The sequence below is a fragment of the Castanea sativa genome, chromosome 3 (assembly GCF_040712315.1).
Source record: "Castanea sativa cultivar Marrone di Chiusa Pesio chromosome 3, ASM4071231v1".
NCBI lineage: Eukaryota > Viridiplantae > Streptophyta > Magnoliopsida > Fagales > Fagaceae > Castanea > Castanea sativa.
Genome location: NC_134015.1, coordinates 58512740 through 58528222, shown reverse-complemented (window position 1 = coordinate 58528222; position 15483 = coordinate 58512740). Strand labels below are relative to the sequence as shown.

The window sequence follows — 15483 nt, the reverse complement described above, 5'->3', positions numbered from 1 at the left end:
CGGATGGCTTGTAAAGTCTCGTTTGGGCCGAATACCTTGAAACCCTCCTACCCGAAGATCCTTCCTCTCTAGATACCCTTTCATTTTGCCTTTACTTTGCATCTGATCCTCTTCCACCCGCTTATATTTATCTATCCGGTCCATAAGCTGACGCATATCTTCCGCGGCCTTCATTGTCAAAGACTTCCTTAACCCATGTTCCGTGGGAAGACCCACCTTGAAAGTTCTCACAGCTACACTCTCCACATCCCCATCAATTTCATTATACGTTTCCCAGTATCGGTCAGAATAGGTTTTGAGTGTTTCACCTTCCCTCATAGACATAGACAGTAGAGCATCCAAAGGTTTTGGAATCCTAGTACAAGTTATGAACCTTGCTCCAAATGCCCTAGTCAATTCCTCAAAAGACCTCAGGGAACCCTCTGCCAAAGCATCAAACCACCTCATAGCCACGGGCCCCCAAACTGGAGGGAAAAACTCTACACATCAATGCCTCATTATTCGAATAAACGGCCATCTTCTGACTAAAATGACTAACGTGCTCTACGGGGTCAGTCCTCCCATTATACACAGTAAAGATGGGTTGGGAAAACCTACGAGGTAGCTTTGCCCTGTTTATCCTTGCCACAAAAGGGGATTTGGCAATTTGTCTCAGGGCTTTACCCATTGCATCACTCCCGTCCTCACGATATATTCCATCAGTATCGGGCATCTTCGTCACTTTCAGCTGCTTTGCCCTAACGCCCGAAGACACACTAGCACGGGTCATACTTCGAGTAGGCTCAAACATTGGGGGATGAATTCCTCCTGGGTTCGCTTCCGAACTATCACTGGAAGAGCTAGCATTATCCTTACGTCTCCGCTTCTTACTATCCACACGCTTGCGTAAGTACGCTATCTCAGATTGCATCTGTCGCAACACATCGTCGCGAGACATATGCCCCTCAGTTAACGATCGTTGCTCAGCCCTATGATCGCCCTCATATGCCTTCTCCACCCCCGAAGTATGCCCTTTCCCCTTATCACGCTGAAGACTTACAGCTATGTCCCTGCTTCGTGAGCTTACTGATTCTTCCCCTTCCAAATACACCTCCGCCATATACTTCTAAATGGAATATGCTACGCTGTTGTTGTTCCCACAGACAGCGCCAATTGTAAGGACCAAAAGCTCATAAAATCAACTTCAAAATATTACTGCTGCTTTATTCACTTAAGAGTCCTCATACAATTCATTTGGTAGAGAGGGTTCAACAACAAAAAAGCCCCTATCTCGTAGTCTCTTGATTCCTATTTATACTATTCTCTGTTTTCATCGTAGCCTTACACCTTGCAATCTGCGGTCCTTTTCCCGTGACACTTGTCCGTCGGCAATGGAACAAGATTCCACTTTGCATCCCGCACTGTTCAGGTCATGTCCACATTAATGCGACGGATAGAGGAGATGCTTGCTAATTAATGCGGCCAGAATGGTTGTTGCCAAGCATTTAATGCAACCTTGCAACCTTCCAAATCAGCCTATTACAACCAGATATTTGTAACATGCCCCTTATGTAGTTATCGTCCACGCCACCTCATCTTCGGGCACACCTGGAGAGACCTCATCTTTCATTCTAAATGTTGGCCTTCCTTTCTTCGGGTCCTCGGGTTCTTAGGTCCTCGGGTCCTCACACATGTCATTTTAAGTGGTTAAAATGATGTGCATTAGATAGGCTCATAGGCATTATTATGGCTTAAGAGACATACCATAATCAAGGAATAATATGGAAGTTCCTTCAACCAAAATTACTAAACAAAATAGCATGATTTAGTAATGAATGATATTTTGCCAACATATTTGTAAGTATAAATAGTTATTAACATGAATATGGTATTCATAGTAACTAACATGAATATGGTATTCATAGTAACTTATTTATTTTCTTTTCAAGAAAAAGTTAGAAAGTATTATAACTTAAGACCTATGTACTTTGAGGAATAAAAAAATGATCACTTCCTACAAATTTTTCATTGCTTTATAAAATTTAAAGGAATTCCAGCCTTTTCCAACAAAGTGGTTCACACTTTCAATTCCCGAATCCCAGCCTTTCCAACAACGTGTTCTTTGTCCTATTCGACTTTTCACAAGGGTTGTGTTAACGGCAACAGCTTTTTTTACTTTTTTCTTACAATTTTTTGTTCTCTATAGTAATTTTTTTCAGCTTTATACTATTCTTTACACTTTTTTACAACTTTTTAAATGAAAAGTATATTCTTAACCGCAAAACGCCGTGCGATTAACATTTGCCTTTTCATAAACTAAATAAATTCGCAATTGTCGCTTGTCGGCGGCACCCTCAGTGTCGCAGTCACCCATACCCTCGCAGTCGCAAAAGCAAAACGACACGTGGAGGAAAAAAACAATGTTATAAGAACAAAAGGCCAATACATGCAGTCAATGATTGTTGAAGAACAGTCAATAAGTAGTAGTAAATACATGCAGTTTAGAATCATAATTACATTCTAACAGTCACCATCTTACGTGTAAATCCTCAATGGGGAACCCAATCTATACATATATAAAGTCTCATATAGTAGATCTATACGTATATCGGCTTTTCAAAATCTCAATGAACCAGATATTATTAATATGAAAAATCTATAAAATCACCTATAGTTTTTTTTTTTTTTTTTTTTTAATTTTTAGAATCTCCTATAGTTAATAACTTAGTTTGAATCTTATTTACACTAAACCTAATTTAAATTATAGCATAATGATAAAGATTAATTATCGTGATACAATCCCTCAAAAAAATTATAATGGTACGAATTAATGCCATTAGTTCAATTCTTTGCATGTGTGTGTATATAAAAGAATATTTCTAGTCCTTTTTTGGCCATTCATTTATATATATAACAAATTAACAATGAGTTCAAATGTTAAACATGTGTAACAATAATTTTATAAGATTTTTCATAATCATTAAATTAGATATTGTGATTCATGTATGATAAAATTAACAATAATTATGAACTACATGATATATTTATTTGCTTTTCATTTTTCAAAAAAAGTGATATAAGTTATTCACTTACGTTCTATATGGGTGAATCTAGGGATGGAACCAGCATTTGAACCTGGGGGCCAAACTTTAAAACAATTTTTTTTTTTATGAAAATAAAAACCAAACATTTATTTCATATTCAACAAAATACTACATATAAAATAAGTGTTTTTTAAACATTTGATATTATAAAAATGTCAACAAAGTATAACATATAACATAAGTGTTTTTTAAACATTTCAACATATTTATTAAAATAGAACTCAACGCTATTTTAGAGGAGATCCAAAATATATATTTAAGGGCAATTCTTTTTTTTTTTCAAATGACATATGTATACCAGTTTTTTTTTTTTAATTGGGGGCTATTAGGACCAAAATTTAAAATTTCATCACATATATATACATTAACTTTTTGTGGGGGGGGGGGGGGGGGGGGGAAGCCCTAGCGTGGGTCCGTCCCTGGGTGAATCATTAGAAAAAGTTGTAATCTTTTTTTTTTAATTCTAAACTATGTTTGGAAGTTGTCTCTGATGGTTGAATAAAAGATTTGGGTTCAATCATTGCCTACATCAAAAATTGATTGGTGTCTTGATTTGATTATAAAGAGTTATCATCAGAAGCGGACTCCATAAGTTAAAACTCTCTAAAAAAAAATATTTGGAAGTTTAGAGGTAGAATGGAATAGAAGGGAAGGAGGGGAATGTGAGGAGAGTTAATGAGAGTAGAGGGACACAGTTACCCCTTCATATTATTTCAATGTTTTAAAAATAAAGTAGCAGGAAGGGAAATAGTCAATATATTTGGATTTTGGACATTTTAAAAATTAATTAGGGAGAGGAGAGGGGAGGGGAGGGGAAAATATTTTCCATTAAATTTGACACTTATGACTTTATTTATTATTATTATTTTGGATAATTCAGTAGTTATTATGGAAGATGGAGGATCTAAATCTTGGACCTCATGGACATACTAAGAGGTGTCAATCAGTTTAGTTATAAGGCTCTTGGCTTATTTCATGAATTTTAAATAAATAAATATAAATTGACATTTTAAGGGTAAAATTGATATTTCAATCTTATTTTATTTTGAATTCCTTCCACTCGCCCTCCAAATTCCCCCAATTTGAGGGAATTCAAATTGAGGGGCAAGGAACCCCTCCTAAACCCTCCCACTCTCCTCTTAAAAAATCCAAACATGGTTTATTAAATCATACGCCTCTCATTCCCTCTACCTCCTCTCCTCCCTCCATCCAAACAAATTGTTAAAATGAAAAAAAGATTGATAACGGATATTACGTCTTTTCAAGTATGTAAAATGACTAATAATATTTATTTTTTAAGTTTAAGGACCAATAGTGCTCATTTGAAACTTAAGAAATCAATTGCACTCACACAATAAACTTTAGAGACTAACAGTGTAGTTTTTCATTGCAGTTTAGATACACCACTTGCCATCTGCTGCACAACTTGTGCACGACTCAGCTCATCATGGGCCTGGTTCCAACATCTCAGCAACCCACTTAGGATGTCCATGCTATCATCTGAACGGCTTGGCCCGTGCCAATGTTACCTCATAGTAACCCACACGGCTCACAGTACATCTTGCCCTTATATCTGAGCCCACACCCTTGGCAAGCATTACAATGCCCAAGCCAATGTTCCCACACAGCTTTCACTTGTCTACAATCTTGGTGGCCCAGCTCTACCTTGCACACAAGCACCACGGCCCATTCACCACATCTTGCTCATGGCCACGCTCCTGCATTGCTGGCACGGCCCAACAACACATGTCATGGCCTGCAACCTGCCAGGCCTAGCCACTTAATAGCAGCACACCAAGCATGTCAGCAACATTACGTGGTAGTCCATGTTATCTCCAACACTTCTGTTGAAGCGGACCTATATTCCTCATCCTCCATAGAGTTTTTTTTTTTTGATGATAGCCGACATGGAACTTGTAATATACGGCATGATGAAAATATGTACGAAATTTCCAGATTTGTGAGATACTAAAATAGAGAAAAAATATACGCCAAAGAAAAAATAATCACACATAAAACAGTATTTACGTGATTTGATAATTTGCTTACGTTCATAGAGTTGCAGGGATTTCACTATTTTCAAGGAAAAATACAGAGTGTGATAGTATAGTTTTTTTCTCTCTCAAAAAAATCAAACCCTAATCTCCAAAATAACAGTTTTTATATCCTGCTCACAGGATTCACAATGGGCTACAACAAAAAGGCTAAAAAAATTTCTCCGCTCCATGGACTAAGCCTCAAAAAATCTCCCTCTAAAAACTGTAACAATATTATTTCAGGTTGAGTCATAATTCAAATCAAACACAATTAGACTCCCCAAAGCCCAACACGGTATACCTCATAGTGCTAGAAGCCTTTTTTTTTTTTTTTTACTGAAGTGCTAGAGACCTAAATTCCACAGAGAAAAAGAAATAATGAGACATTGAAGACAGACATACATAGGAAATGAAAAAAAAAAAAATGTACACTAAAAAAAGATGAAAGGAGTCAAAAGACAAGTTAATGGGGGTAGATGAAAGTAAGGAAAAAGAATTAAAAATAGTAGTAATACAAAAGAAAGATGTTATTTTTGCATAAATAAACGGATAAAAGTTAATGGCAGACAATGATCGTTGAAGTACAGTCAATAAGTAGTAGTAAATACACGCAGTTTAGAATGGATTGAGATTTTGTGAGGTTGCATCCTCTGATGCAGATGTTTGGTTGTTGGCTCTATCGGTTCTATGTGTTATGTTTTTGTTTTCATTTCATGAGTTAAGGGGGATAAATTAGACTGTTTACTGTGCAATCTTGTTCATAGCTAGGGATTTAGTTGTTACAGATCAATTCTCAAACATCAGTTGAACTGCATTAAACTTTTGTCGCATAAAAGTGCAGGACAGATTAGCAAGCCGGACATAATCCCACAATTATGGATATCCAGTTACTCTTCTTGGCCTAGATTTACAAAAGAGCATGGGATGGGCCACTTTTGTGACTATTATAACCAAAACATGAATATAACCATGTTTTAAATGAAGTGATGGCTAGTAATTCTTGAACATGAGCTTGGCTCTTAGGGGCATATATGCCAATTCCTAAGGATTGGGGTTAAACCATTGAGGGAAAAGTCCAGGACCACATAATTTTTCACAACTTCTTGCCACAACTGTGACGTGGCAGAGTGTGATTGATAAAGAAAAAATGGTAGGTCCATGTGTAAGTGATAATTAACCACTCACAATCTGTCAGGTCAGAGTTGTGGCAAAAAAATTGTAGAATAATTTGTGGTCTTGGAACTACTCAACTATGGAGTGTTGACATAGGTGTGGTACTGGAACAGTGGTAGCAAATATTTCCATGGCATTCCCTCGTGTGAAGTGCATGGTGTTTGACCTCCCACATATTGATATTGTTGCTAGCCTGCCTGAGGGTAAGAGAATGAACTATTTTGTAGGTGGTATGCTTGTGTCTATCCCTTTTGTTGATGCCATTCTAATTAAGGTGTGCAATTTTGTTCCTTGCTTATAATCTGTCCTTTTATTTTAGATTGTTGTTTCTTTCTTTGCACTGGTTATAGTGGCCATTGGTGTAGTTAGGTTGTAAGTAGGGTTTCATGGAGCTCTACTGATAAATTGAATCACGCTAATGATTTAGGTAACGTTATTGCAGAATGTGATTTCGTTTGCTATTATAAGGGAAATTAATTCCAGTCTCATTTATATCTTCGATTCACACTGTTAAGTTCTAAGACTTTAGGAACTAAATGTATTAGAACTTCATTTTGCATATGTTGGCAAACCATGATCAAAACAATGAGTCTAGGTTTAGGCTTGCTCAAAGTTTGTTTAAATGTAAGTTTGAATCGAATGTTTTGCAGGAATTTACTGTGTAAAACTACAAGGCTCGATTGATCAAGAATTGCAACCTAGAAAATTCTGCAAAAGTTTCAAACATAGCCCAAGCACATATGACGTGTCGGGTTAAGTATTTCACTCCTAATATAAAAGGAAAACCCCTAGCTATGTTTTAGAAGTCTTTGTTGAGTTGTGTGTTAAGTCTTTTGTGAGATCTGAGAGGTTTGTACCTTCAAACACACATATAGAGCTATCAAGATCAAGATTCACATCAAGAACTTGATGGTTGTTTTAGTTGCTGCATAAATAACATTCAAGGAACAACAAAACCTTTGAGAGGAGTCTCAAAGTCACAAGTAGGAGAACTTGTGGTTGCTACAGATCCAAGAAAGAAGTAGTCCGTGGATTCGGAGCTTGCACGTGGTCATGTCAGTAAATTCTACGTGTAGTAGCATTAGGATGTTAGTGATCTAAGTCCTTTTTGTAAAGGATAACTAGGTTAAATCCTCCCCAAGTTTTTACCTGTTTGGTTTTCTTGGGTCATCATATCATTGTGTTCGTTACTTTCAGCTGCTTTACATGATATGACTTTATTGTTTTAACCTAGATTTGAATAATAAACCTAAGTATTCACTTGGTTAATTAATTAGGTTAAATAATCTAGTTTAGAGGGATCTAAAACCTAACAAGTGGTAACAGAGAAGGTTAGCTCTTGTGTTACATCTCTTGTTCTAAGAGTTGATCCTTGACTCCTGTTGTCATGGAACACGATTACTCTCTTGTGATCCCTCCACACTTTGATGAGAATAGCTATGCCTATTGGAAGGTTAGGATGAATGCCTTCTTGAAATCTATAGATAAGAGAGTTTGGAACTCCGTTGAATACAAATGGGAGAAACCAGCTACTCCTGTTAGTAAGTGGTCAACGTCTCAAAAAGAAGCAGTCGCTTTTAATCGCAAAACTATGAATGCTTTTTTTAATGCTGTTTCTATGGAAGAGTTTAGGAGAATCTCAAATGTTGAGGTTGCTCATACTGCTTGAAAAATTCTCCAAACTGTGCATGAAGGCACAAAGACTGTTAAAATAAAACAAGTTGTAGTAGTTGACAATTAGGTTTGAATTCATTAGAATGTCTGAGGATGAAAGTCTTGATGAATTATATGCTAAACTAAATGATATTGTTAATTTTACATATAATTTGGGTAAAATTTATGATCAACCTAAGATAGTTAGGAAGATTTTTAGATCCTTAACTGAGCACTTTAGACCCAAAATAACTGTCATTACTGAAAGCAATGATGTGGACTCCATCCCTGTTGATGAGCTTGTAGGATCTCTACAATCCTATGAGTTAGACCTACTCAAAACTAACAAATCCAAATCAATGGCTCTCAAGTCAGTTGATGATGTTGGTGATAATGGATTTGATGATGAACTCTCTTCTACAGAGAATCCATATCTTGCCAAGAACTTTAGAAACTTTCTTAAGAATAGGGCTGTAAATGAACCAAGCCAATCATGAACAACTCGGGCTCGGCTCGATAAAAAACTTGTTAATGTTTGTTTGTTTATAAGTAAACCAAGCTTGAGCCTTAGTTTTAGGCTCGTTTAATAAACAAGTCGAGTTCAAGCAAAAAAATTTGTTCACGAACAAGCTCGTGAGCTATTAGGCTTGATACACAACAATTCAAGCATAAACTCATTTATAAGTCTATATGTGTTAACTAAATATACTTATTACATATATTTTAATAATGACATGGTCAACATGAGATCACTACCTATATTACCTTAATTTTTTCCTTCCCTTTAAACTAATCTAGAACCACTTTAGACTATAGTTACATTTAAAAATAAATAAAAAATTAAGTAAGTCACAAATGATCCTTCCCTATCAATCATCTAAAGTAAATTTAAGAAACATATTAGTATTTTCTCATTCATAATAGTTACAAATAAGTATTTTTCTAGTCTTTCACCATCTAATGTGAATCTAAAAATTGTATTTTGAACAATTGCTGAAGATGTAGACAATGAATGATGAATGAATGAATTTAATTATGTAAATTATTAATTTGAATAATAGCTAATCATAAGTAAGACTTGATGCATGATAAAATAAGTATACTATTTTCTTTTTCTTTTTTCTTAATTTTAGAGATTTAAACATTCAATAATGTAATTTTTTTAGATTTTAAGCTCAAAAACTTGACCTGAGCTCGAGTTTGAGCTTGATATTAAACTTGAATTTGGCTTGACTAATTAATCAAGCCAAGTCAAGCTCAAACTTTTTGGCTTTCCCATAAGCTCAAGCTCAAACACTATTTTTAGGCCTGTCATAAGCTCAAACCAAGCTCGAGCTTTTTATTTTTCCTGACTAGCCAAGCTTGAACATGCACTACTTGACAAAACTCGACTCGTTTACAGTCAAGAATTACAATAGAAGGGCAACAGGTAAAAACAATGCTAAACCTAAGAACTCTAAGAAAAATGAACCAACTAAAATCAATAATATTGAAAAATCAAAAGAAAAAGTTGGTCAATCTTCTAGTAATTCTCAAGGTCAACAATGTTTTGATTGTCAAGGGTATGGTCATGTGAAATCAAAATGTTCAACAGTCTTGAGAACAAAGGGTAAAGCTATGGCTGTAACCCTTAGTGATAGTGGAGTTTCTGATCATGAGTTTGGAAGTAATGAAGATGAAAACTTCTTTACTTTCACAGTTACTGTTGTAGTTAATGAAAGTGATTTGGTTGAAGAGAACCCTTCTGATGGGGAACTCTCTGACTTGCAAGAAGCTTATAACACGCTATGCAAGGTTGCTGCAAATGATGCAATGAGTGTGGATTTAAGGCTAAAGAAGATAGTCATTCTTGAATAAGAAAAGAAAAACTTGTTGCTGAATTTGTTTAATGCTAATGAATTCGTAAATAAGGTGAAGGCTAAAAATATTAAGTTGATTGAAGAAGTTAAGAACCTAGAGCTAGAGTTGTTTGTTGCTAGAGAACAGTTAAATAGGTCTGTTAGTTCTAAACTTGATCACATGTTGAGTATTCAGAAGTCTCCCATAGACAAATCAGGTTTAGGTTTGTTCATAGCATCTCTGACTCTGAAACTCATTCCACAAATTTTGTTCCTTCTTTTGAATCATCTAAAATAGAAGTTGAAAGCCAAAAGAAGTTTCTGCTCCTAGGAAGAATAGGGTAGATCTTAAAAAGTCTAAGCCTAAGAGTCCAAGCCTAAGAGTCCTAACTTCCCTAAGGGTAAAAAGCATGATAGACTTTTGTGAGTTTGTCATTTTTGTGGAAAGCTGGGCACACATGTCCAAACTGTTTCAAGTTGCAAGCTGCTAAGTGAGCAACTAAGCAAAAAGTACTTGTGCCTTAAACACAAGATCTTATGGTACTTATTGGTGAATTGGTAAAGGCTTTAAACCTTTATACCAATCCTGGAGTTGCTCATCATTCTAATTTGAATAATAACTTCAAAACCAAAGTTGCATCTAAGAGGTTATAGATGCAAAAGGCTCAATCTAAATGAGTCTTTTTGACATGGTCCTTGCGCATCTCTAAACCTTTTGTGACCATTTTGCCTTTCTTGTTTTTTTGTTTTTTTGTTTCTAGGATTTGCATTGCATTACATTCATGCATTTCATATTAGGTTGTTTTCATTTTTATAAAATAAAAATAAAAAATAAAAAAAGAAAGGAAAGAGGAAAGTGGAAGGATGTGTTTTGTATTACACATTATGGATGTATAGTTAAGGTTGGCCATATTATCTTTGCATAACATGCTTGTGTACCTTATTTAGCTTAGGTGAGCTTATTTTTCTACACTTTGCTAGTATTAGCTATGTAGTGCATGTTTGTGTGAGTGTTTATAGTTTTAGATCATATGCTCTTGATTTTGAAGTTACATGCTTTTGATTGTAAGGACTAAAAAATCCTAAGAGAAAGGTATAAATAACCACCTCACCATTGTTTACTAGCCAATCATGAACATCTTAGTACATATCATAAGATTTTGTGCTCTAGAAAGTGTAGCACATGCACAAAAAGAAAATAAGGTGTAGCCTTAAAATAAATTTTTAAAGAAAAATCTATATACAATAAGGCTAAATAAAAAAAAATGCATGATTGCAAGCTTGTTTTCTTGGAGATGTGGGAGTTACATGATGTAACTCTTTAGGTGATAGTCACTTTCAAATTTATGTGATGAATAATGTAGAAATTGTGATTGATTACTATCTACATATCACCTCACATATATCTTATGCTGTTACTAGTTGCACATACTTCACAAGTTATTATGTGCTAAATTTAGTACATGAAATTGTATCTGAATTTGGTTTGGTCATCCAAGATTATATATTCTATGATTTTGATACAAAATATGTTCAAGGGTTGAAAATTTTGGCCTAAGAGTTTGAAAATCTTGTTTTGAATAAAGGCAGCCAAAAATTGAAGGCTTTTATTTAGTGCTTCAGTGTACTGGATGGGACACGAAAGTAACACGTGACCATTTTTAAACACCTATAATTTCCATGTCGCATCCAGAGCATTGGAACACTTAGATGCAACCCTCGGTCTTATGTATTGGTTATTCAAGTCAAATGAGTTTCTAAGTTACCCCCCAACAAAGGTTTCAAGATGTATTTGAAATTTATTATCCATCTTGTTGGAGCAAGAGAGCCTCTGTTTTTTCCTCCTTTCTTTCTTTCTTTCTCACAAATTATGTCTTTATAGAACTTCACTCAAGCAAACTAATCCAATTCTTTTATTTCCAAATCCTTGAATTTGGTCTGTCTGAGCTTAATTTACATGGGAACATAGCAAACCATAATTGAACAAGGTGAAATAAGCAATTTATTATTCCAATATAAATACCACCCATCATGCCCTCTTATCAGACCTTCTAACGTACATGCCACCCCACCATGTATTTACACAAGGATTCTCATTATTATAGGGTCAAAATTACTTCAAAGCTCAAACTGCCATTTTAGAATTCTGTATTGGTTCCTATGGATTGCACGTTGTCAACGATCCAGGCTGCAAGAAAAATTGAAAATAAGTGTTTCTCCTTACTCTTAAGACATATGAACCATGCTAGTATCTATTATGTAGGTATTGCATACTGCAATCAAGTTGAGTAAAAGACATCTTACCGCGCATGCATTCACATCATCGCAGCCACACAATAGCTTCCCATTCAACTTGTCCACAGCTTGAAATGCTCCTCTACCATCACTCCTCTGCATCAATATACAATAACTATAACAATAATCCCAAACCAAACGTCATGTTCCTATAGGAGAAACCCCCATGATGGAAAAATAATAGCTTTACCTTGTAGAAGTCAACAGCAACAAAGTTAGCCCATCGGTTACCAGCTGCTTCATAACATGTTTGAAGCATATTAAGGAGCTCTGGTGAATTATCTTCACAAGAGCTTTTCATAATTGGAACTGACTTAAAGTAATTTACTAGAACCAAAGACTTGGTTTTGTCATTGAGTGCTGCTGACTCCACACGGTTAGGACAGCTTCCAGAATTCATTCCATCATCCCCATCTGCAAATCTTAAAACAAAAGAAACTCAAAATTCATAGCACTATCAATATTAATTAGAAAGAATGCTACACTGTACATATATTAAGGAGCATCATCCAATTGTTATGTTCTTCATGTAGACTGAATTCCAATTTTGATCCTTTATGTTTGGGGTGTTTTCATTTTGGATGAGTAGCAGCCAGTAGGAGGAAATTAAGCTTTTATTCAGCTTATGTACTTATTCTTTTAAAGATTTACTTTTTTTGGTATAACTGTACTTTTACCTTCTTTTCTTTTTTTTCATTTTTTCCCTTATGTTGAAAACAGACAACATGGAGGATGAAAATAAAAAATTTTAAAAGTGTAATTTAAATCTGACATAAAATGTGTTTAATGGAACATTATGTTGTTTCTATTCTTGACGTAAAACAGGGGACTTACACATATTTTCGACCATATAGTTCCATTGATAAGCTATTCCTTCGCTTTCTTGCTTTTTTCTCTCTGAGGTGAAGACAATAAACCTTTGATTATTAGCTACCATGTCTTTGACAAGAGGCCAATCTTGACCATTTTGAGGCATGTTTGACACTGGAAACCAGTACTTCATCAAACCAGAAGCATTAAAAACCTTTGTTAATCCTTTTGGGGACTCTACATAGTCTTCCAAAATTAGGGTCACAATTTCTGATGGATTTGCTGCTAAGAAGGCTTCTACTTCCTTCAAAGTGTCTATAGCAGGACTCTGTGAAAAGCAAAGAGTCGAAACCAGCATTATTGTTACCATAAATTAGTTCATTGAAACATTATAAACCATTTTACTCTTTTATACTTAGTACAAGCTATCAACTCTCTATGTAAATTTGTAACCATATCACCAAATTTTCTTCTGTAGAGCATAATTTAAATTATATTGTGCTTGAAAGTAGGGTTTATGAATTGCTTACAAAGGCAGTAAAGTCATTACATTCCCCTTCAAATGAATGGCACAACCAAATGTCATCCTCGAAGTCATATGTGTCCAACATTAAGGCTCGAACTCCATCCTGCAAAAAGACAATTATCAGTTATATATGAATTATAAGTAAGTTATCAAAGGGTAGAACTTAGGTACAATTTCTTAAGTGCTTCAATTAAATTTAAACACATAATTGCATTGACCGATATGGCACAAACAACGTTACCTTTCCCAAGGAAAATTAAAGTCCATGCAGCCATGTGTTTAAATTTAATTGGAGAACCTTAGGCACAATGCTTGAGGAATTATACCCAAGTTTTACTCTATCAAAACGATCTATGAATGTATGGACTCACATTTAGCTGTTGTGTGATACTGTCTTCTTGATTTGGCAATGCAAGTCGAGGAATCCCGGTATGGGATGGCTCTCCATTAATGGCAAAAGAATTGTGGGTTGTCAAATATGCATATTTGTTGAAAGGTAAAGAATTGTTCTGTTGCAAATTAAGTTGGTTAGTGTGTTTTATTTTAAAGTGAGAATAGTATGGCTGGAAATAAAGTTTGAACTTTATGAAAAGCCACTATCCTAAATTTCGAGTAGTGACTAGTATTTCTTTACTAGCCTGTTGCATAAGATACATCTATGTTCATCCCAATTCAAAATTCAACAATTAGTAGGAATTGCTTATTTATGGTACCTTAATTGCATAATGTGAAACAAAAAGCTAAAAATGAGCTTATTTCTACAAAATTGAAAGTTAGATTATTTGAATAAAATTGAGATAAAAAACAAACAGTAGATAATTTAAGCAAAAAGCAAATTTTAATTGGTTGCCAAACACACATGGACTAATCATTGATCTTTTAATCAATTGCTGAGGTTTTCCTCTTCATTTTGCTTTCTCTTCAAAGTTTTCGATGATCAATGTAGTGCTGTTCAAAAGACAACAATAAGTGAATCAAATACATAGAACCAATAACATGGATTTGGATTTCCAATTGTTTGCAATCACAAAGAGCGATCAACATCATAAAAAAGTCTACAAAATCTTCATATAGAATGAGATTCAAAATTAGTTATTGACAATTTTGAGAGGAAAGTTATTGATAACCTTGTAATTAAAATGAGCATGGTTTGAAAGATAGTTGATATAACCATTTTGAAATACTTTACATTTATAGAGAATAAAATAAAGTAGCTGATTTTTAGTTATTGTTGGGATTGAGCTTTATTGACAGAGAATGGTATATATTTCAAAATTTTCTACTGATCTTTTTTTTTTTTGGCTTACAACATGTGAAGAGTAAGGAGATTTGAATTTAGGTTCTCTTCTATTGGATAACCGAACAATTTCACTGAGCTACAAGATGCTTGACAAATATTTTATACTTTGAGAAGGAGAGAGAGTACCAGCAGCTTGAATTGGTTTGTAAAGGTTATACATCTTTCATTATCAAATCTCGTAGGACAAGAGCCACACAATAGGCCAGCGGCACAATCTGCAGTTGATGAGCATTCCTCTAGGAGCTGCTATAACAGAAAAGTACAACAACATTAGCTGAAATTATGCATCAAATTTGTCACTTTTTGTGCAATGTTACTATATATCATGGAATAAAGAGTTAAGACCTTGCATCCTCCATTGGAACAAGCATCAATGATGGCAGTAACACTGAGAAGAACTGAAATTATAACCAAGGGAATGTTTCCCAAGGGACCCATTTTGGAGCGGGTTTGGCTTACCTCCAGTTTTTTTTTAACTGGACATGCCTTTTTATTTTAAATAGACAATGACAAGTGGCAGTGAGTTTTAATCCCCACATTTTATTTAGTTAGTGGGTGATGTGGCAATTTCTCACTAAAACAAAAGGAGATACCTTTAAAAAAAACATTAGAGATAAGCCAAACCGAGCAACAGCAAAGTATTGAAAGAATATTATGTAACTGATTTACCGACATTTTGTAAGTGATTGTGTTCAACATTCCATGTTAGGTAAAAAATGGCCGATATTCAATGAAGAGTTTGAAATTACACATGGGTGGCTAAAAAGTT

The 15483-nt window shown here is 34.8% G+C and overlaps 1 protein-coding gene across 1 annotated transcript; it reads right to left on the bottom strand.

Moving 5' to 3' along the window:
- Positions 1-8564: 8564 nt before the first annotated feature.
- Positions 8565-15152, bottom strand: LOC142629929 (PI-PLC X domain-containing protein At5g67130-like). The gene is made up of 8 exons (XM_075803976.1): positions 15060-15152; positions 14841-14957; positions 13786-13923; positions 13419-13517; positions 12913-13216; positions 12269-12492; positions 12088-12174; positions 8565-8591 (listed from the first exon to the last, which is right to left on the bottom strand). The coding sequence occupies exons 1-8, from the start codon at positions 15150-15152 to the stop codon at positions 8565-8567; spliced, it is 1089 nt and encodes a 362-aa protein (XP_075660091.1).
- Positions 15153-15483: the final 331 nt, after the last annotated feature.

What these genes read in the sequence shown, in the direction of transcription:
- LOC142629929 (XM_075803976.1), bottom strand. Translation starts at nt 15,152, where the DNA reads ATGGGTCCCTTGGGAAACATTCCCTTGGTTATAATTTCAGTTCTTCTC. An exon ending in GTATCACACAACAGCTAAAT is followed by an intron (nt 13,518 to 13,785) that starts GTGAGTCCATAC and finishes GTCTTTTTGCAG; the next exon opens with GATGGAGTTCGAGCCTTAAT. An exon ending in CTATATGGTCGAAAATATGT is followed by an intron (nt 12,493 to 12,912) that starts GTAAGTCCCCTG and finishes TAAGATTTGCAG; the next exon opens with ATGGGGATGATGGAATGAAT.